Below are 23,112 nucleotides of genomic sequence, written 5' to 3'. Positions count from 1 at the left end.
GACCACTGACTATAGGATCTATTAGCTTTCCGCTAGGTTGTCCATCATTTTAGTGGAGAAATAACATGCTGCTGTGCTTTTACTCCCCCTTAAAATGTCACAACCTGTGATGGGGCATGAGCAAGGGTGCCGAGTCCGCCAGGAGCCACATAGAAATACCTATCTATGGATTAATGATGCATGTGGAGATGTTTTAATCATATACAAATAAAGTTTAAGATTTTATACTATTAGGCTGTGTGCCCACTATGCATTTTTTAAGCGTTTCCACAGCGTCAATTCCGCTGCAGAAACACTTAAGAAACGCTTGGTAGAAGGTCTGCTATGTTCCCCAATGATAATCCGCATGTGCTGTGCACATGTAAGGGGGAAGACCGGGGTGTAAGTACTTACAGAGCAAGAGATCCGGAACTGCCGGGGCCGTGCCTCTGGTTGCAGGGGGAAGACAGACTCCGAGCACAGGAGTCAGGTGACTGGGAAGCTGGGGGCATGTCCAGAGTGAGAGCTGGGATGTCAGGTCACCAGGGAACTGGTGGCGTGGCTAGAGAGAGGAAGAGACAAGGACGTTTGCGCGGGAAAGGGGAGTTGGGTCCTGCTCAGCAGAGCAGTGGGAGAGGGTCCAGGCTCATGGCTACAGTACTTGGAACAAGATCTGAGTGCAGTGGACCGGAGGAGTCAAGCCGACTAGAGGGAGAAGAGACGCAGGGTCCGTGGAGTCGAGCACGTGAGGTGTCGTGTTATGGACTAGGGGCTCAGCGGGTAAAACCGGAGACCACCCGCTGCCGCCAGAAGACGGAGTATTGTTTGGGCGGGGAATCCTGAAAGAATTCAACACCGGCATCAGCTGGCAACTGCCTTGTGAGGAGCAAGAGTCAGCTACGTGAAAAAACTGTTGATTACAACTGGTTCGACTCTGCTACATCTAGTTTAACTGTGAACTGTCAGTGATAGACTTTTACCTGCTACTTCCCTTGTTTTTCCCCCATATTTTGCCCTGTTACTCCCTGCGTGGAGATTGACCCTGTTATCATAAACCTGTTTTTTAACCCCGCATTGGCTGCTCTGTGTTACTGTGTCACTGCATCTAAAGTACCCATGTTACACACATGCTGCGGAAATTTCCGCTGCGGATTATCATTGCGGAAAAATCTGCAGCACTACCAATTATTTCGCGTAATCGCTGCGTTTTCGCTGCCATTGACTTGCATTGAATCGCTTAATATCCGCATGACTACATGTTCACATGCGGATATTAAGCGATTCAATGTGCAGATGGTACTCAGGTCTGGAGAAGAGGAGACTCTCCTCCAGAACGGGGAACCATAGTACCTGTTAAAAAAAAAAGAATTTAAAATAAATAAATACATTATACTCACCTTCTGATGGCCCCCGGTCTCCATAGTGATGCGTCCTGGCTTCCTGGCGGCTCGCGATGGTCTAAAAGGACCTTCCATGACGCGACCGCTGACGTCGGCGGTCACGTGGCCTGTCACATGACATCATGGAAGGTCCTTTTAGACCACCGCGAGCCACCCAACACACCGGACAAGGAGACCGGGGGGGCCATCGAAAGGGGAGCATAAGGTTTATTTTTTACCATTCTTTTATTATAACTTGGTCACACTATATAAATCCATGCCGGTTACTTATTGCCGGCACCGTTCCAGCAGTCCCGGGGCTCTCGGGAGCTTGTTGTAACACATGATCCTGGCGTCCAATCAGTGCTGGTGTCACTGGCCCTGCCTTCGGACAAATCGAACATCAAAAGGAAGTCAGGGTAGCGGCTGCTCTCTCACTTCCTCTTAATGTTCAATTTGTCCCAAGATGGAGACACGTGTCATAACAACCACACGAGAGCCCCAGGAACGCGAGTGTCGGCACTGCTGGAACGGCGCCGGCACGGGAGGCGAGTATAAGCTTTTTTTATTTCATCGGCGCCAAACATTTAAATGAAGAATGGGATGTCCTAGTAGTGGACAAACCCTTTAAGCTGGACTTCTTCTACCACAGGTTACCTACCACATCAAATCTACCTGGTTTAGGCAATTCACTCTGTGGCGTTAATGGCAGAAATATTGGTTACTCGGTTTTCACAGAAAAAGATGGAACCAAGATGCCTTTGTAGGGCACGTACACACGTTAAGTATTGGCTGCAAACATTTTTGCATCAAAAACGTGTCTCTAGGCAGGAAAAATGCTAAATAAATGTTTTTGCCGCTTTTTTTCGACCTTCATTACAATGGATGAAAAACACTTGCAAAACGCAGAAAGAATTCATAAGCCACAGATTTGAAACTGCTTCATGAAAAATTAAGCTAAGAAAAAATAAGCAACGTGCGCATGAGGCTTCAGAAATCTCAGTCACGTTGCTGGGACCGTAAAATGCTGCGTTTTTTCCCCGCAAACTTTAGCAGAAAAAAAAACGCGGCAAAAACGTTCATACCCAAACAAAATATTTCCCACCTGACAGAGGAGGACAACACAAATATCACAGTGGAGAACCCTGATTATGGACCACCACTGACTTCCAGTACAAAAGAGCTCCATAGAGTATGTATGCTGAAAACAGAATCTGTCAGCTTTTTTAACTCCTTCATGACGGGGCCAATTTTCAGTTTTTACAGTTGTTTTTTCCTCTCCTTCCTAGAACCATAACGCTTATTTTGCTCTCCACATAGACATATAAGGGCTTGGGTTTTTTTGCGGGATGAGTTTTACTTTTGAATGACACCATTCATTTTACCAGAAAAAAGGGGGGAAAAAAAAAATCTGTTTTTTGGGAATTGTTTTTAAGGTGAACATTTTGTGGTAAAAGAGACCTTGTAATGTGATTCTGCTCATCAGTCCAATTATGGAGATACCAAACATGTCCAATTTTCTTTATTATTTTAGCGGTGAAAAAAATTAGATAATTGCGAAAAAAAAAGTTTTGGGTTATGTTGCCATTTCTGAGACTCGTAACGTTTTCATTTTTCGGTTGATGGGATGGATGTGACATGTTGATTTCTTGTTACAGCATTTTGTGTGGAACTGCAGAAATAAAAAAAAACGTAATTTTGGTGTTCTTGAATTTTTTTAGTTTACGGTGTTTACCGATCAGGTTAATTATTTTTATATTTTGATAGATCAGACTTTTCTGAACGCAGTGATACCACGCGTGTATTTTTTTATATCTATTTTTAATGGGGGGAAAATGAGGTTGATTTGAACTTTTATAGTTTTTTATTATTTTTCATGTATTTTTACTCTTGACTGTTCTTAATAGTCCCCTAAGGGGACTTGAAGCTAATATTGTCTGATCGCTTGTGCTATATACAACAATGCTACAGTATTGTTGTATATAGCAGAAATCACGGTCTCCTTTGAAGTCCAGCCATAGGCAGAGTTTCTGTAATAACAAGCATGGAGGTCTTCAATAGATCCCCGGCTGTCATAGCAACCCACTGGCGACCCTCGATTAAATCACAAGCCCCCCGATGGGCGCATTGAATGACACGCCCCCATGCCGGCGCTCGTTAAATGTCGCTGTCAGAGATGGACAGCAGCATTAAACAGGTTGTTAAAGGCAGGTTGTGACTGTAATGCACAGCCATCACCTCCCGGGTATGGAGCGGGCTCACCTCGTTAGCCCACTCATACACCCGTTCCCAACTTATGAAGTACATGTACAGTGGATGTCGTGAAGGAGTTACTAGTCTAAATATTAGTCTTTCCTATGAAATGATAACTCTGGATAATCCTTTAGTCTATTGTAATGTTCCTGTTATTCTTCCTAGAAAGGTTGGAGCACATTTAAAACTGGGTATAGCATTTCCCTTACCAAAAGGGCCGTGTCTCCACACAGTCTGAGACGAGCAGCACTGATTGGATGTTGTTAGAGCTTGTAAGGACACACCCCCAACTGGTTCCACCCAGTTGTCACACATTTTTAGATCGGCATAATGAAGTGTCCAGAGAGAAGATGATCCAGAATTACGGTGCGGAATAGAATTAGTATCATGGAAAATAGAATTATTTTACTGAAACAGACATGTTCCAGGGCTGACTAGTCCTCTTTTAATCATTGTTTATTAGCTTGAATGTTTATATGAAGGGTTCAATGCTTGAGTTTTGTATAGAGACCTTTTACACTAGAACTCAGTGCTTGTCAGAGATCACGAGCTACAAGAACAGGATTTTGTTCAATGAATGAATCTAAGAAATATTTGTTTATCATGATCACTGGATTTCCCCTTTAAGTTAGTGGCGTTAACTATACTGGTAAAGTCTGAAGAATAATGGGTTTAGTAAAGGTTTAATGAGTGGTTTTATTACTGGCAGAACACTTTCCACGCTGTAGACAAAACATAAACCACAAGGTACTGCACACAACACGAGGATTGTGTCGGTGTGTGAGCTCAGTAGTTACGGCCGCACACACTGCACAAGGGTTACAACTAGAAGAATGTGAAAAATTCAGACACAACAACGATGTCCATGTGAGATTACACAAATAATCGGCTTTCTAGCTTGATGTTATCTTTCATACAGAAATGGTTATTGCTTCTTGTTAAAACATTGCCTGTCACTCACCGCCACTGTGTATATTATTCTCTACAAGTACAGTAATGAGGTTTGCTTGGACAGAAAGAAATTTAGGAAATGGGGTTAAAAAGATTAAAAGGAAAGAAAATGGCAGGTGCTTTAAGAATAACTTTACTGTGTCAATTTTAGTGTTTTATATATTTGTAAAACTCATACTAGAAGATGCAATGATAACACCATACCATTACAAACAACTGGATCTCTGGATCATCATTTTACACCATGATTACAGTATCTTAGAAAGAGACGGAAGAGAGAGGAGAGGAAAGACGGAAGAGAGAGGAGAGGAAAGACGGAAGAGAGAGGAGAGGAAAGACGGAAGAGAGAGGAGAGGAAAGACGGAAGAGAGAGGAGAGGAAAGACGGAAGAGAGAGGAGAGGAAAGAGGGAAGAGAGAGGAGAGGAAAGAGGAAGAGAGAGGAGAGGAAAGAGGAAGAGAGAGGAGAGGAAAGAGGAAGAGAGAGGAGAGGAAAGAGGAAGAGAGAGGAGAGGAAAGAGGAAGAGAGAGGAGAGGAAAGAGGAAGAGAGAGGAGAGGAAAGAGGAAGAGAGAGGAGAGGAAAGAGGAAGAGAGAGGAGAGGAGAGGAAAGAGGAAGAGAGAGGAGAGGAGAGAGGAAGAGAGAGGAGAGGAAGAGAGAGGAGAGGAAAGAGGAAGAGATAGGAGAGAGACAAAAAGGAGAAAAGAGGAAGAGAGAAAAGGAAGAGAGAAAAGAGACAAAAAGGAGAAAAAAAGGAGAGAGCAAAAAGAAAAAGAGAAAAGAAGGAGAGAGAGAAAAGAAGAGAGACAGAGAAAGAGTTTAATGTGATTTCCGGCCCATTTGTGACCACTGCTAATCTATTCTCCCACCCTATTTCATTAGGAAAGGTTTAAGCCAAGTTTCAATTAAAATGACAGAGTATTTTAAAAGGGATTTTCCAGTTTCATGTAAACCTTAACGGTATGTGCCCACGAACAGGAGCAGCTGCGAGTTTATGCAGGGTCAAACCCTCAGCGGCCAGATGTTACAGCATAGTGGATGGGATTTCTAGAAATCCCATGTCCACTATGCGTCTCTGTACATCAGTGGATCACCCGCGGAAACTGACATGCAGTGTCTTTCATGTCAGCATGTCAATTTCTCTTGCGGGTCCGCATGTGGACTTTTCCAATCGACTTACCCATGAATGAGGAAAGTCCACATGTGAAAAAAAAAATGGCGGCCACTCATGAGGGCGGAAGTGGTGCGGCTATTCTGCAGTGCTGGGGCCGAAGCGGCTCCTCATCGTGGGCACATACCCTCAAGGGAATCTGTTAGCAGGATCAACTCTTGTAAACCTACTACATGGGCAAGTAGGTCATAGAAAGTGGATTACGATTATACCTTGATATCTGTGATCCAATGTCTTGTTCCAGAAAAAATCCTCGTTTTTCTTAATATGTAAATGAGCTGTTAAGATCTATGTGCTGGACATAGATCTCCCTGAGAATCTGCCTCCACATACTATTTTAAGTGAAAGGGGGGAAATTACCAGTGTGAGACATGAGAATCAGGAGAGCAGACTGCATGGAGGCAGATTCTCTTAGATATTAACAGATCATTTACATACTGCAGAGAAGTCCATATTTTTCTTAATAAGACATCAGATCACAAGGTATCCCTTTATTTAGTTTTCTATAACCTACATACCCATATAGACTGCTTAGGAGGATTGATCCTACTGGCAGATTTCCATTAATCACAGTATGGCAAATTTTTCTGCAACATTCTATTATAATTTAAGTTTTAATTTCTTGTGATTTTCAGGATCTGCTTACCACCTGAGGCTGAAAAAGCTAAAGAGACCTACAACTGTAGCCATTGTAGGCAACCAAAAACAGCTAAACCTAGCACAAATGTCTCTTGGAGTTTGTTTGGGCATTTAATATTAATCACGCATCCTTAAGATAGGTCATCAATATTGGATTGATGGGGGTCTGATACCCGCTACCCCCACTGATCAGCTGCGATTAACTCCAGCGGAAGCCGAATGAACTAAGCTGAACAGCGCAGCACTGTTTAATATGTAGCGGCCACCACTGGGAACTGCACATCAGCTCCTATTCTCATGAATTGACAGAGCTTATAACAGCTGATCAGTGCTGTGTGTTCATCACTACTGATCTGATATTGATGACCTATCCTTATTTAGGTAACAAAGTCCAGGCGGCTTAGCTCACAGAGGATTGCTTAGACTGGATACAAGACTATTTCTATCCACTGCTAGCAGGCAGCCTTCCTCAAAGTGTTGAGGACCAGAAATAAGTACTATGAATGTTGAATGCCATATCTGGCAGCAAGTAATAAGCAAATGCATAGACGGTGAAAGATATTCTACACGCAAGTATACCATCAGTAAGTTACATCAATACGAATATCAATTGATCAGACAAAATAATTAATAAAAAAAAACAAAACAACAACTTACTCTGGTTTGTACACTGGTAACCAATAGACCAGCCTCCCGCCTACAACTAGAAACTCCGCTGCAAAGTTCAACAAGTCCAGAAAGATATCACTTAAATGATATGTTAGCTGGACGGGTACATGATTTTCGGGACTAAAAGAAAAGAAAAATATTAGTTCATGCATATTCCTGACCAAAATACCATAATATAATGAGTCCTAAAAATCCTAATGGGGAGCAAATTTAGCAAAACCCCCAAAAATACTGCATGTCTCCTTTTAATAAGTACTGTGTATTACAGGCCAATCTGCAGATCTGGAAGCTGAAGTGAAGCATTTCACTTTACACTGGTTACCATATAAACTTGCATAGGTAAAACATTTCTTTGTTTTATTACTTTCCCTGAAAGTTGAGTGGCAACTTATATGGTCTCCATTACAATGCCCCAAAGAGAGCTTTCACGCACTCCTGAAGAGCACATGTCTGCTTACACAGACATACAGGGTCAGGGATATATCAATTCAGAACTAGACAAACTTGTCAATCTGGGGGGCGGGGAGTCTATAAAAGCTGGAAGAAAAAGCCTATAAGAAATGTACTGCTAATCCAAGAGGATAAATGTCAATTTTATCATTTTGGCAGAAGTAGAGCTCTCTGGGACACACAACCCTCAGCATCTTACAGTACCCTACTGAGTAAGTTTCTTTCCTCTACAATTGTCCACCACTAACATCATAAGTTACCACAGACATGTACATTGAGGGAGCACTCACAATTGCTCCGTCTTTAGGATCTCTTTCTGTGAGCCGGTCTTCCTAGTTGACTCCCGAATGCCATATGGGGCTAAAGAAGGAGAACGGGTTATGGTCACACACGGAGCCAATAATATGTAAACTGCTTATCTGCAAAAGCTTGATTTCTGCTGAATCCTGTCACTTGGATTTCCTTTTCTTCCATTATTGGAATGCATTTAATGCTTTTGATTTTGTGTCAGCGTGTGAAGACAAAGTCATGGATGGGCCAAAGAACAGCCTCCCCCCGACCAGACGCAAGATATCAAACACAGCTCCAGCTGTTATGCAGACTTATCTTTATTGTATCTCCCAATTGCACCATTTAATAGATGATTCAATCAAAAAAATACGTCAGACACTAAAAACAAAGTTTGGCTCATAGAAGGTGTGCACGAAACGTATCTGTACAGCTGGAAAAGAATACGGTGTCCGATGCTTCTCTGTGTCTCCTTTTACCTGTCAGCCAGGACCTGCCTTACATGTTCATCATCCCCAACACACACTATGCTAAGACTGAGGTATGAGCAACTATTTATTCTGCCATAACAATCAGGGCCATACAAGTTAGATTAATGATGGCCAAATCTTCCAAGTTTGATAACTTAATGCATTTGGTGTGTCCTGACTCTCCCCACACTACAGGAGTCAGGGAGAAGAAGCAGCAGATATGCTGGATTTCATTGTGCCAGATCCTTTGTTCTCAGGGGAGACCTGATGCTGCCAGAAGAGCCTGGTAAGCGCTCATTCACTTCTTATCATTGCTCAGTCTGAGCCGTGCGTGCACATCTATGGGGAGAATGAGACAAGTGTATGGTCACCTTAAGATTCAAAGAGCCTACACTTTCAATTCAAGGCTAAGAACTGCAAACTGGAAGGGGTTGTCCTTTAAACTAAGCCTATACCTATCCATAGGATAGGTGATAACGTGCTGAATAGGGGGTCTCCTACCGCTGAGACCCATATCGATGTAAAGTGGTGCAGCAGGAGGGACTCCTGACCACAGCTATATTCATTCTCGATGCTTTCACCAGTCCCATAGGGAATGAATGTAGTGCAGGTCGACCATTAGCACTAATACTGCTTTCTAATAGATGGACCCCCACCAATCGACAAGGCATAATTCTTCAAATTTAAAATTTAACAAACAGGCTACTTAATATTTTAAGAGCTGGAGCATCCATGTACTGTAAAGTCTATTTCCTTAAAGAGGACTTGTCAACAGGATTTTGGACTCTTAACTAAAGACTTATCGGTAATGGCACTTTGAAGCTGACTAAAATGATACCTTTTTTTAAGAAATCCGTTTTGTCATTCTTCATTAATCAGCCATCATAGTTGTACGCTAATGAGGCACAAGTGCAGAGGGGCTGGACTTTGCACTTGGTCTTCGGCCTGATTATCCACATCCCCATCTGCCTCTGGTCTATCACTGCTTTTTCTTGACTTGCCTCCTCTGAATTCTCACACAGGCCCCCGGCAATAATGGCAGCTGAGTGAGATTTCGGCCAGAGGAGGCAGGTCACGAAAGAGTGGTGACCTGTCAGTCATAGACCAGAGGCAGGAAGGGTTGTGGATAATACCCAGGCAGGCAAAGACCTACTTTATAGAATTACATAGTTAGACATACAAGTCGCAATTCATGAGAAAAATCACCAGTCTTAATGAAGCAGGGCCATAGTATGAAATTCACTTTAAGTTTCGGACAACCCCTTAAAAGTCCAAAATCCTGGGACAGGTCTTCTTGGAATTATCATAATGTTATTACACGCACCTTTAACTGTTTTCTATATTAGCACCCAAAATAAAAGAATGAGACCATTTTCTGTTCAAGAGCTGAAACCAAAAGGATGTGAAGACATTTGAATGGTCAGCCTGTGTTGCCACCAATTCCACCACAATATCGGTCCTTAGCTTGATGATGGTAACTTACGGTCTGTAATGATTGCATCAAATAATGGCCCTTTCCTCCAGATAGGTTTGGATGCATCGGACACAAGAACATCAAGATAGTGTTTCTCTAACCCGTACTGGCGTAAGTTGGCCCTTATATTTTCATCTGGCCCTCTCCACTTCTGGTTCATTCTTGTTGCTTTACCTGGCAGGAAGTTAAGGTAGTAAAAGTATAAAACAAATTGTAAAACATTCAGCTCAATTTCAATTATCATTGGCTGTAATATCACCACATAATCTGAGAGCAGAATAATGTAGAGGCTGAGACCCAGATACCAGTGATGTGTCACTTGCTGAGCTGCTTAGTGTCGTTTCTATATAAATCACAGTTATATCAAAAGGAGGATCTCACTAGAGGACTAGTAAACCTGCTGCCATGTAGTCCAACCACACCACCGCCATTGACTGGCAGTTTTCTGCCTATGCAGAGTGTACACAAAGCTGCCAATCAGTGGGGTTATACACAGCTCAGCATACAGAGATCTGTAGTAGAGAAAACAGTGATTTTATCAAAGCTAGTAAGTGATACATCGCTGGAATCTGGGTCTTTTCCCTACACTATGCTGCTCTCATATCGGGTAGCAAAAACAGTGCGACAGATTCTTTTCAATACTATAAAGACAAAGTATATCCTCTGTCATCTAAAAACCATCAGGCCATTTAATCTTGGTGAATTCTAATATGGCTTTTCTACCCTGTGACTATACCAAGAAATTATAAATACCTGTTTTTAATAACACACATAGGGATCAACTGTCTTCTAGCTAAATGGGTAGATAATGCTTTTAAGTAGTAAACTAAGCATGAGTAGCTGCCTCTTTACTGCCCCCCACAACCAGTCTTATTTGACAGGCTGCAGCAGTGACATCCCAACTATAGCATGTGATCGCTGCAGCCAATCACTAGCTTCAGCAGTAATGGGTGGCATGAGACTGCAGAGGCCAGTGACTAGCTGCAGCAGTCAAGTGTTGTAGATAGAAAGTCACCACCACAGCCCTGTCAAAGATCTTTAGAAAGCACAATCAGTGGTCCAATTTGGCCTGAACACGGACAACCCATTAAATACCCGTATTGTGTAATCCTTTGCAAAGAAGTAAAAACTGCAAGTATTATGGTTTCAATGAGAAAAATCAGTCCCAGAAGATCAGTCTAAGACAGCTTGTTGATGGTTTCCAGACTGGAAGACAATTTTTTTGACATAATTAAGGCAAAGATGAAGATATAGCACAAAGATAGTGAAGGACATCGCTTCGCTTTAAGGAATCACGGCATCAGAGGCAATGTGCTCCGCAGCTACAGCCTCCCATGGAACAACCTGTTTTCCAGGACCAGTTGTACCAAATTAGCTATGTTCTGTTAATACTAGTTTAGCATGAAACATTCACCCAGCTCTTCAAAGCCTTAATGTAATAAATGTTTCCAGCAAACAGCTCTGCGGTTCTGGCAATAATTACTGTGAATGGTTCACGACAAACACTCGGGACTGAAAATTGCCCAGTATAGAAGTTTTTCCATGCAAACAGTAAGTGATTATTTAACTGTTGGCCTCATAAGGGATCATAAACCCAATAGTTTCTTTTAGCTTCATATTTGGAGCCTATTAAGACGAAGGAGCACAGATTTCTTACAAACGGTTAGACGTGGCAATTTACTGAAATAATCACAGTTTACTGCATTCTTCAGAAATTCAGCGCAGTGTGACATACAGCTATACCAGTCCACTGACTTCATCTGTGGGAATGCTATGAGGTGCATATAAAAATAGAAGGTTTACTCACCCCGTCCATGGACTGTGTTGTAATCAATCTCCGTGCCACACACGTAAGCCCCAAAGTGTGCACATGGTACCAAAAGGCCCCCTGTTGGAGGAATCGGGCCACAGTCATTGACAGGTTGGTGGAAGCCCTAACACTTTCTAAAATGGTAATCATGAAGATAGACAAGTCTAATTCATCAATTGTAACAAGAAAGGGTGCAACAAATAGGTGTAAGTGAGCGTAAAGAACACCCCATTCAACAGTAAAGGGGTGGTCCACTGCGTGGATAACAATAAAGTAGTCGCCCTTAAAAAACAAAAATACCCTATACTCAAATCCCGTACTGCCGTCATCTCAGGAATGTTGGTGCCGGGTCTCCCGTGACAAGGTTATATCCTGTAAGCCGTAAAGCCAATTAATGGCCGCTATTCAGCTGCTATGATTGCGCTACTTCTGCAACTTCAAGGTTTGGACAAAGGAGGTGAGAGCGCAGCAGCCTTTAACATGGGTAAAATTTAAAGTGCTTGTAAAAACAAGCAATTTTGTAATATACTTCTCACACTGTCAAGGAGGGATTTTAACCACTTCGCGCCAGAGCCTGTTTTTGCCTTCGTGACCAGGCAAATTTTTTCAATTCTGACCACTGTCACTTTATGAGGTAATTACTCTGGAACGCTTCAACGGATCCCCCTGATTCTGAGAGTGTTTATTTGTGACATATTGTACTTCATGATAGTGGTAAAATTTCTTCGATATCACTTGCGTTTATTTGTGAAAAAATCGGAAATTTGGCAAAAATTTTGAAAATTTTGCAATTTTCAAACTTTGAATTTTCATGCCCTTTAATCAGAGAGATATGTCACACAAAATTGTTAATGAATAACATTTCCCACATGTCTACTTCACATCAGCACAATTTTGGAACCAAAATTTTTTTCTATTAGGAAGCTATAAGGGTTAAAAGTTGACCAGCAATTTCTCATTTTTACAACAAAATTTACAAAAACATTTTTTTTAGGGACCACATCTTATTTGAAGTGACTTTGAGGAGCCTTTATGACAGAAAATACCCAAAAGTGATACCATTCTAAAAACTGCACCCCTCAAGGTGCTCAAAACCACATTCAAGAAGTTTATTAACCCTTCAGGTGCTTCACAGGAATTTTTGGAATGTGGAAGAAAACAATGAACATTTAACTTTTTTTCACAAAACTGCTACTTTAGCCTCAAATTTTTAATTTTCACAAGGGCAGCCAGAAAAAATGGACCCCAAAATGTGTTGTGCAATTTCTCCTGAGCACGCTGATACCCCATATGTGGTGCAAAGCCACTGTTTGGGCGCACGGCATAGCTCGGAAGGTAAGGAGCGCCATTTGACTTTTGGAATGGAAATTTGACTGGAATAGATAGTGGACGCCATGTTGCATTTGGAGAGCCCCTGAGGTGCCTAAACAGAGGAAACCCCCAACAAGTCACCCCATTTTGGAAACTAGACCCCTCAAGGAACTTATCTAGCTGTGTGGTGAGCACCTTGAACCCCCAGGGGCTTCACAGAATTTTATAATGTTGAAGGGTGAAAATAAAAAAACACATTTTTAACACAAAACTGCTACTTTAGCCTCAAATTTTTAATTTTCACAAGGGCAGCCAGAAAAAATGGACCCCAAAATGTGTTGTGCAATTTCTCCTGAGCACGCTGATACCCCATATGTGGTGCAAAGCCACTGTTTGGGCGCATGGCATGGCTCGGAAGGTAAGGAGCGCCATTTGACTTTTGGAATGGAAATTTGACTGGAATGGATAGCGGACGCCATCTTGCATTTGGAGAGCCCCTGAGGTGCCTAAACAGAGGAAACCCACAACAAGTGACCGAATTTTACAATCTACTCCTCTGTATAAATTAATCTAGAGGTGGGAAAATAAGTAGATAGGTAAATGGTCACTAAACCCATAGATGAATTCCCACAGAGGTGTCATTTCCATAATGGGGTCACTTCAGGGGGGATTATGCTGTTCTGGCACTTTTCAGAGTACCAGAGCTAAAGAATCCCCCCTGAAGTGACCCCATTTTGGAAATGACACCCCTCTGGGAATTCATCTATGGGTTTAGTGACCATTTTAACTCGATGGATGATTTCCAGAAACAAGCACGCAATGGAAGGTTTAGATTCTGGAGAACCCCCCCTGGAAATTAAGTGAGCTCTACTTGAATATGTCATTCACTAAATGAACCAAATGTTTGAATGACAAATTGGGATACATTTTTACAGTTTAAAAACGTGGTTCTGTGTGGAAGATTTTAAAGCAGTCAGTGACGCATAAGGCTGGCAATGATGGGCATTGTGGGCAATAGTAGCGGGTATCACGCCTCATTCCTCTCTTAGTACATACACGACATCTTTTCTGGGGGTTCCTTCTTGTTTCCGTTGCTGGAATAAGTGCAATAAAATGTCGCTCAGTGAGTCTTTTCACATCCTCAGATTCTAATGGATGAGCGGGGCTAACACTTTGAAAGACAAGATTTTCAATTACCTTTTCTTGATAATCAAGAAAAGGATCTGAATTTCCTGCTTTTTTGTACAACACAAAAGAATTGTATGTGGCCACCTGAAACAAATAAATAACCAACTTTTTATACCAGGTATAGGACTTTCTTGATACCTGGTATGGCTGTAGAACCTGGTCTGCAAGGTCCACACCCCCCATGTGTTTGTTGTAGTCAATGACTGACACAGGTTTTTGCTTAGGAGTGGTGGATCCTAGTTCTACAGTGGCCCTTGTGGCATCTGTGTGGATCGAGCTGAGGACAAAAATATCCCTCTTATCCCTATATTTCAGGGCAAGCAGCTCTCCATTGCGTACAGCCCCTGACTGCCCCTTTTGAAACTTTTGGTTGACCAATGGTTGTGGAAACCCCTGACGGTTTTTACGGATGGTCCCACAAGCCCCGATGTTGTGTTCAACCAGACTTTTAAATAGGGGTATGCTGGTGTAATAATTGTCCACATATAGATTGTAGCCTTTTTGAAAAAATGGACTTATCAGCTCCCAAACAAATTTTCCAGATGTCCCCAGATAAGTAGGGCATCCTGGTGGGTTTAGTTGGCTGTTTTTCCCCTCATATATGCGAAAAGCGGATGTGTATCCGGTTGAACTTTCGCACATTTTATAGAGCTTTATTCCAAACCTTGCCCTTTTAGATGGGATAAATTGCTTGAGGTGCAGTCTTCCTTTGAATTTTACAAGGGACTCATCTATAGAAATATTTTGTGTTGGGGTGTAGAGGCTTAAGAATTTTTCTGACAAATTTTCAATGATGGGTCTAATTTTATATAACCTGTCATGTTCTGGGGCATTTCTGGGCAGGCATTGACTATTGTCGTTAAAATGCCAAAACCGCATGAGCATTTCATAACGGGTCCTAGGAAGAATGACTGAAAACATAGGGGTGGCTTGAACAGGGTGGTTGGACCAGTAGGATCGAATGCTCGGTTTTTTAACAAGCCCCATGGCAAATGTAAGTCCTAAAAAATTTTTTATTTCCGGGACATTAGTTGGTGTCCATAAATTTGCCCTAGCATAGTAAGATCGGGGATTCTGGCTTATGAATTGGGATGCATATAAATTTGTTTGCACGACAATATGCTCTAGCAAGCTGTCTGTAAAAAACAAATTAAAAAAATGAATTGGTCCAAAATCTTCCCTCCACATTTATACCAGGAGTGGCGTTGAAATCAGGGCTGAATGGAGCAGCCGAATCCGAAGCCTCCCATCTGGGAAATGCTAGATCATGTGGCAACGCCCCTTGGGGTGCGCCAATTCACTAGTAGCAGGGACAGCGCTTGTACTGGGCAGTGTTCCCTGATTTGGAGACGTTTCTCCAGTAACGCTATTTGCACCTATTGCTGTACTGGTCCTTGGGCTTGAGGATGGAACAGAATCACTGCTCTGAGCTCTCAGTGTCGCCACTACTAAAGCCCTCAAAATCCATATCTCCATCTGAGATTGCACTGTCATCAGTGTCAGAACACAGCAGGGCATACACCTCTTCTGCGGTATAAGTCTGACGGGCCATTTTATTTTTAGATTTTTTGACTGGACTGAACGGACGGGACTGACAGGACGGGACTGTCCTGACAGGACGGGACTGACTGATAGATCTGACAGGACTGACTGACTGATAGATCTGACAGGACTGACTGACTGATAGATCTGACAGGACTGACTAACCCTAACTCTTACTTTCTTTTTTATTTTTTTTTTTTACTTTCACAGTGGCAAGGCTGACACCGCTCTTGTCACACTGTTTCTCCTCTGCTCTCTCACTGAGATCGGAGGAGAAACAGTGTATTTATCAGGCAGATCGCCCGGGAAAGTTTGTTGCTAAAACAAACTTCCCTGGTGATCTCTCTGATTGGCTGGTGTGACGCTGACATCATCGAGACCTGAGCCAATCAGGTCTCGATGATGTCAGAGGTCACAGCACCGGGATCCCCGCCACTCCTGAGGTATGTGGGGGGTCCCGATCGCCGACCACCAGCTGTCACTATCTTTTAAATGCCGCGATCGCTATGGATCGCGGCATCTAGAAGATAGGAACAGGTTAACATCATGGGGACCTGATCCATTCAGGTCCCCATGATGCCACATGTCAGAGCTATCGCTCTGAACCGGTACCGCAGCGCTAGCAGGACCCTGGGGGTCCTGAGCGCTGCGGGACCACCCACCGTTTTTAAACGTCGGCGCTGCACAGAGCCCGGGCAGCGCCGACGTTTATGTACAGTGGGCGGTCCTGAACCGGTTAAATGTTATAGTTCAGGTTACAAGCCACCTCTATATTGTATGAAAAGTGGGCAGTTTCCTGGAGAAAAAGCGCAGACAGCTCAGGCCAGTAATGCAAATATGCCGCTGGTCTGAGGTGTTACTCATCAGGAGCACATTGCCCCCCCGACAACCAGGAAGCCGCTGAACAAAGAATAATCCCGGAAATGCAACCCTGGGAAGGAGCATGTGGCTCAAATACAAACTTAGTGCAGCAATGGTGGCTAGATTTCTTATTCAGAAATAACCCTTTTTTTGGGGGGGGAGGGGGGGGTTCTTTTTAAATGTTTTTGAAAAATGCCTTTTCACCTCCCTAATCATTTGTCTTCCATAATAAAATGGCTAGATGGTTCTAATGGGACTCAGGAATTGAGGAGTTTTGCCGATAAAACAGTATGGGAGGCTAAGTGAATAACAACAAAGCCTACTGCAACTTGAAGAGCACAAAACTGTATAAAAACGTCAAATATGGGCAGCACGGTAGCTCAGTGGTTAGCACTGGGGTCCTGGGTTCAAATCCCACCAAGGACAACATCTGCAAGGAGTTTGTATGTTCTCCCCGTGTTTGCGTGGGTTTCCTCTGGGTTCTCCGGTTTCCTCCCACACTCCAAAAGACATATTGATAGTGAATTTAGATTGTGAGCCCCAATGGGGACAGTGCCCATAATGTCTGTAAAGTGGGGCAGATTTCTGAAAACTGTCTAAAAGAAAAGCTGTCTGTCTGTTGCCCATAGCAACCAATCACAGCTCAGCTTTCATTTTACCAGAGCGGTTTAAAAGATAAAAGGCATTATTGGTTGTTATAGGCAACAGACCGCTTTGAGGCCTATATTACTATTATTACAAATATCATCCTTCAATTTGACAGTGTAAAAGAAAATAGAAGCCCACCCAGATACACTGTGTATGTGATTAATACACAACAACAGAGGTGCTGACTGATCAGTTTCTAAGAACTGGTTATGGAAGGCAATAAAACGACATAATGAGCTGATGAGAACAGCGCTTGAAAGACAGGCAGGCGAAGTATAAACTTCCCAAGATTACTCTTTCCTTCACCCACACAGACCTATAAGTGTTAATGCGAAGAGGCCGAACGCATCAAAATTAAAGTTACCAAAGTTACAAGGCTGATATTCTCCTGGCCTTTTAATAAATATGCAAATTGGAAATGTCCTTAGAAAAAAAGTCATGATTTTTCTATAGCCAATGTTCAATGTATGGTAGATATATATTACTATTTATTTAGAATGGGCCCAAGTTACAGGCAGGTAATTACTACCTACGTGCCTGCCTACCTGCCTGGTGCCGATCTCTGCCAGCACAGACCGCACCTGACGGCGGTTCAGTGGCTTCCACTGACATCACATCGACAGGGTAGCGGCTTCTCTTCCGCTTTGCTCTGTTGACAGGGCGTGACTGCCGACTTCATGCTGATTGACAGCTGGATCCCCGCTGCCTAACTGCGGGGAGCTGGCTGTCAATCACCATGACATCAGCAGAGTTGCCCAGAAGAAGAAGAGCTACTCTGCTGATGTCGAGGAGCTGAATCACCGACAGGAGCGGTCGACCACTCTGAGCCAGCGACAGTTACAACAGGCAGGTAGTTCCTCTGTTAGCAACTACTTGCCTGCTTTGTTTTTTTTTTACTATAGGCCTAAAAACTATGTGATGGACAACTTCTTTAAATTCATCTTTCTTATATAAGAAAATATTCACAGACTTAAGGAAGCGCAAAACACAAAAGAATGCATATGACAATAGAATCACATAAGATACTGGGGTAGCTTAGAGCAAATATTCACCATTAGAACAATCTAGAAATATCAGATTTTATTTATGGTGAAGAGGGCAGTAATAGTCATATATACATCATGAACTTCTCAGGCTATGTGCCCACGTTGCATTTATGAAGCAGAAAATTTCTGCTGCATAAATGCAAGTCCTCTCCCGGAAAAACGCATGCGGAATTCCGCACGCGTTTATCGCGCATCTTTTGCGCGTTTATCGCGCATGTTTTGCGCGTTTATCACGCGTTTTCCACATGCGGAATTGCCTTGCGTTTTTTATGCATTGGACAAAGGCAATTCCGCTTGCGGAAACGCAAAATTAAATGACATGCTGCGGATTTTTGAACGCGGCATAAACGCTGCGGAAAAATCCGCAGCATGTGCATAGAACTTGCGGAATCCCATTGGGGACCATGGGGTGCGGATATACATGCGTTTTTCAAGCGCTTACGCTGCGGAAATTCCGCAGCATATACGCTTGAAAAATGCTACGTGGGCACACAGCCTCACACTGCACTTTTATGTAGCCTACTATACAGAGTGACTGCTAACCTTTGCAATCCTATGCAAGGCTGCCCTCTTGTGGAAGTATGATGGTTGCTACATTTTCTTTTCCAAGCATCATATTTTAGATCTCCATAGTAAATGTGACCTACAAAATGGCCACCAATTCCTACATTTTCCAGAACTGTATATTAATAGGGCCATTGTAGAGAGTCATTTATTTTTCTTACATCTATACCAACAAAAAGGAGTTGCGTCTTTGCTCTGTGGGCAGGTTATATATGGTATGTGAACACCTTCAGCGTATATGCAGGGAAAGCTCTGGTGGGCAAGAAAGTATCTTTTGGACCTCATGTAGTGTATAAGGTTTTTTTCAACATTGTGGAGACCAGCTGTTGTAGGTCACTGGCTCTGCAATTACATACAGTACTGTGCAAAAGCTTTAGGAAGGTATAGAAAAAATGTTGCAAAGTAAGATTGCTTTAAAAAAAAATAGAAGTGTTAAGCAGCGTTCCCACGATGCGGATTTAATGCATTTCCGCGGCTGCATTTCCGCCGCGAAAACGCATTAAAAATGCATGTTAAGCTGTCTGCCATGTTTCCCAATGATAATCCGCATGTGCAGTGCACACGCTGCGGAAATTTCCGCTGCGGAAAAGTCAGCAGCATGTCAATTAATTTTGCAGAATCGCGGTGTTTTAGCCGCCATTAACTTGCATTGAACATCCGCATGACTACATGTGCACATGCAGATATTTTGTGATTTAATAAGCGGATGGTACATGAGTCTGGAGAAGAGGAGGCTCTCCTCCAGACCCAGGTACCATAGTACCTGTAGTTAAAGAATTAAAATTAAAAAAAATAAAAAACATTATACTCTCCTTCTGATGGCCCTCGATCTCCTCAGCAATGTGTCCTGACTCCCCGGCGGTTCGCGATGGTGTAAAAGGACCTTCCATGACGTCATTTAGTCATGTGCTGGTCACAAGATCGCTGACGTTGGCGGTCGCGTTACCCGTCACATGACTAAATGACGTCACGGCAGGTCCTTTTACACCATCGCGAGCCGCCAGGGAGCCAGGACACATCGCTGAGGAGACCAGGGGCCACCGGAAGGTAAGTATGTTTTTTTACTTTTAACATTTTAAATTATTTTTTTTTTTTTTACTATCGATGGTCACACAATATTAAGCAGCAGATGGTCACACAATATAAATCCATGCCGGTTGCATGGCTTTATATAGTGTGACCAAGTTGTCAAGAACTTTCCAAATGATGCTAAAATCGCTTGGAAAGCGCTTGTCAACCCGCATGCGGAAATGCATGTGAAGAACGCTTCACATCCGCATGTCCCTGGCAGGAAAAACGCATGTACAATCCGCATGTACAATCCGCATGCGTTTTTTCTTCCAGGGAGATGCAGAAACGCTTAGGAAAAATCCGGAGCATTTCTGCATTGTGGGCACATAAACTATTAAGGCTATTTTTTTTCTCTTCATGTAATCCCAGCCAGACTCGATGATGTTGATATCACAACCCAACGGGGGCCATATCATCACTTTCAAGACTCATAGTTCTTAATGAAATAGGCTGTATGTTTTGGGTTGTTGCTGTGCTGCAGAATAAATTTGGAGCCAAATGTCTCCATGATGTTATTGCATTATAGATAAGTATCTGCCTGCATTTCTCAGCATTACAACTCATTAATCCAGACCAAACCCCCCACCCCTCTCTGCAGCCCCAAACGTGAAAGGAACCTCCACGAAGCTTCACTGTTATCTGCAGACACTCATTATTGTACCGCTCTCCAGCCTTTTGGTGAACAAACTGCCTTCTGTTTCAGCCAAATATTACATATTTTGACTCAGCGGTCCAGGGCACTTGCTGCCATTTTCCTGCAACCTAGTTCCTATGTTGAGTCACTTGACCATGTCGAAGGTATGTTTTTGGCCACAATTCTTCCATGAAGACCACTTCTGGCCAGACTTCTTTTAACAGCAGATGGGTGTAGTTGGGTCCCACTGGTTGCTGCCAATTCTGAGTCGATGGCATTGCTGGACATCTGATTTCAAAGGCAAGTAAGCATGATGTGTCTTTCATCTGCTGCACTAAATTTACATCCCGACCACTGCACCTATGGTCCTTAACATTGCTCATTTCTTGATGTCGTCAATGCTAGTATATACAGGCAGATACTTATCCATTATGTAGTAACATCAGGGAGACATCTGATTGGCTCCAAATTTATACTGCAACAGAATAATGACCCCAAACACAAAGCCAATGTCATTAAGAACTATCTTCAGCATAAAGAACAAAGAGCCAAGAAACTGATGACATGGCCCCCACAGAGCCCTGATCTCAATATCGAGTCTGTCTATGATTACATGAAGAGAAAGATGGATTTGTGCACACCTACATCTACAGAAGATCTGTGGTTAGTTCTCCAAGATATTTGGAACAAATCTCCCTGCTGAGTTTCTTTAAAGGGAACCAGGTATTACCCATATAACCTATGGCCACCACCTTGCAGCCCCATTCTAAAATGCTGTATATATGACTCCAATTCGTCCTGTAAGGCAAAAAAACCCCACACTTTTTAATATACTTTACACATGGGCCAGTGCAGTCTGATGACCATCGCTGGTCTTAGTCCGGTGCCTCCTCTCTTCTTGCGATCACCGTCCTCTTTCTCTGCTTCGTGTAGATGATGCATCCTTCGTCATCGACAGAGGGGTTCCCCTTTTAGGCTCCTGCACAGGCGTACTTCTTTCTGCCCTGCCGAGGGTAAAGTGCTGTTCTGCGAATGCGCGGGGAAAGGCCAAGGAGCACTGGCGCATTACAGTACTTTGGCAAAGAGAAGTACACCTGAGCAGAAGTGCGAAGGGGAACACTGTGTGGATGACGTAGGACGCATCATCCAAACAAAGCAGAGGAGGACGGCATCTCAAGAAGAGAGGAGGCGCAGAATGAAGACCAGCGACGCCCATTAGACCGGACCGCCTTGTAGGTGAGTATAATAAAGGGTGGCCTTTTTTTTTTGCCTTACAGGGCAAATTGGAGTCATATACACAGCATTTTAGAATGCTGTCACATGGGACTGAAAGATGGTGGCTTTATGTTATATGGGAGAAACCTGGTGATGGGTTCCCTTTAAAAATTGAGTGCATGTGTATCTAGAGGAACTGATGCTTTAATGCCTTTTTAAATGCAAAGGGGGTGGGTCACACGAAATATTCAAGATTTATATTTCTCTTTTGTGCATTTTGGCTAACTGATAAAAAAAACACACTTTTATTTTTGAAAGCATACCTAGTTATTTTGCAGCATTTTTCTTAGGACACATACATTTGGGAATAATCTCAACGTATACCATAAACATGATGTGAACAAAGTTTGACCCTAAATAAACAAAATGAACAAATAAAGTAGCACACTAACACTTGAGTATATAGATATGAAATATGAATAGCATAACTACTGTAGAAAATAGAAATAAAAAAAAAAAATGTTGAAAAAATTTTTTTTAGCGCATGTAAATATGAAGTATGGAAAATGAATAGCATTACTGCTGTAAATAAATGAGAAATCTTAGCGCATAAATTGGCCAATTCATATGTACCTGACAGCCGCGGTAAGGCGTTTCTCGATGTCAGGACCTACCAATGTGAATACCTCTCTAAGGGACATCCGTCTGCTTATGTGTGGGAAAGACAGATCCTGATGCATTTAAAACCACCTGCGGCATGGGGGTGGGGGTGGAGTTCACACCTAGTTTTTGTAGTGGAAGTGCCGTCATTCTCTTCATTACTAGATTTAGCGTTGACTGAGCACTCCACCCCCACCCCCATTCCGCAGGTGGTTTTAAATGCATCAGGATCTGTCTTTCCCACACATAAGCAGACGGATGTCCCTTAGAGAGGTATTCACATTGGTAGGTCCTGACATCGAGAAACGCCTTACCGCGGCTGTCAGGTACATATGAATTGGCCAATTTATGCGCTAAGATTTCTCATTTATTTACAGCAGTAATGCTATTCATTTTCCATACTTCATATTTACATGCGCTAAAAAAAAAATTTTTCAACTTTTTTTTTTTATTATTTATTTCTATTTTCTACAGCAGTTATGCTATTCATATTTCATATCTATATACTCAGTGTTACAGTGTGCTACTTTATTTGTTCATTATATATGGAGGTAGCTGCACCTAGTAAGCACCTGTTCACACCTATTTTTTTGTAGTGGATGTGCCTAAATAAACAAAAGACTGACGCAAAGTGACAATCACTAGTGTGGTAATTGAAAACTAGCAGTTTTGTGCAGTACAATATGTTTATCTCATAGTCTCATAGCAAGAAAGCCTAAAGACTCATTAGACCAAAGTCAGCTGATAGGCCAATGATCTAGTGTTAGGAGACCCTTCGGACACATCTCTGACACCAGATGTCAGGGCACAGAGGGAGTGTGCAGGTAAGAGTTCAACATGC

At 42.7% G+C, this 23,112-nt stretch overlaps 1 protein-coding gene across 1 annotated transcript in view; it reads right to left on the bottom strand.

Annotated features, from left to right (window-relative positions):
- The window catches only part of TRMT11 (tRNA methyltransferase 11 homolog), a 70,933-nt gene that overhangs the window by 37,051 nt on the left and 10,770 nt on the right, over positions 1-23,112 (bottom strand). The window contains exons 8-11 of the mRNA XM_073676028.1: positions 11,529-11,609; positions 9,731-9,895; positions 7,780-7,849; positions 7,028-7,159 (exon numbers count right to left, since the gene is read on the bottom strand). Coding sequence (XP_073532129.1) covers positions 7,028-7,159; positions 7,780-7,849; positions 9,731-9,895; positions 11,529-11,609 — 448 coding nt within the window. The remainder of the gene's footprint in view (positions 1-7,027; positions 7,160-7,779; positions 7,850-9,730; positions 9,896-11,528; positions 11,610-23,112) is intronic.

The sequence above is a fragment of the Phyllobates terribilis genome, unplaced genomic scaffold, assembly GCF_046119375.1.
Source record: "Phyllobates terribilis strain yellow unplaced genomic scaffold, ASM4611937v1 Scaffold_3__8_contigs__length_932513732, whole genome shotgun sequence".
Classification (NCBI taxonomy): domain Eukaryota; kingdom Metazoa; phylum Chordata; class Amphibia; order Anura; family Dendrobatidae; genus Phyllobates; species Phyllobates terribilis.
This window is presented reverse-complemented; position numbering and strand designations above follow the sequence as displayed.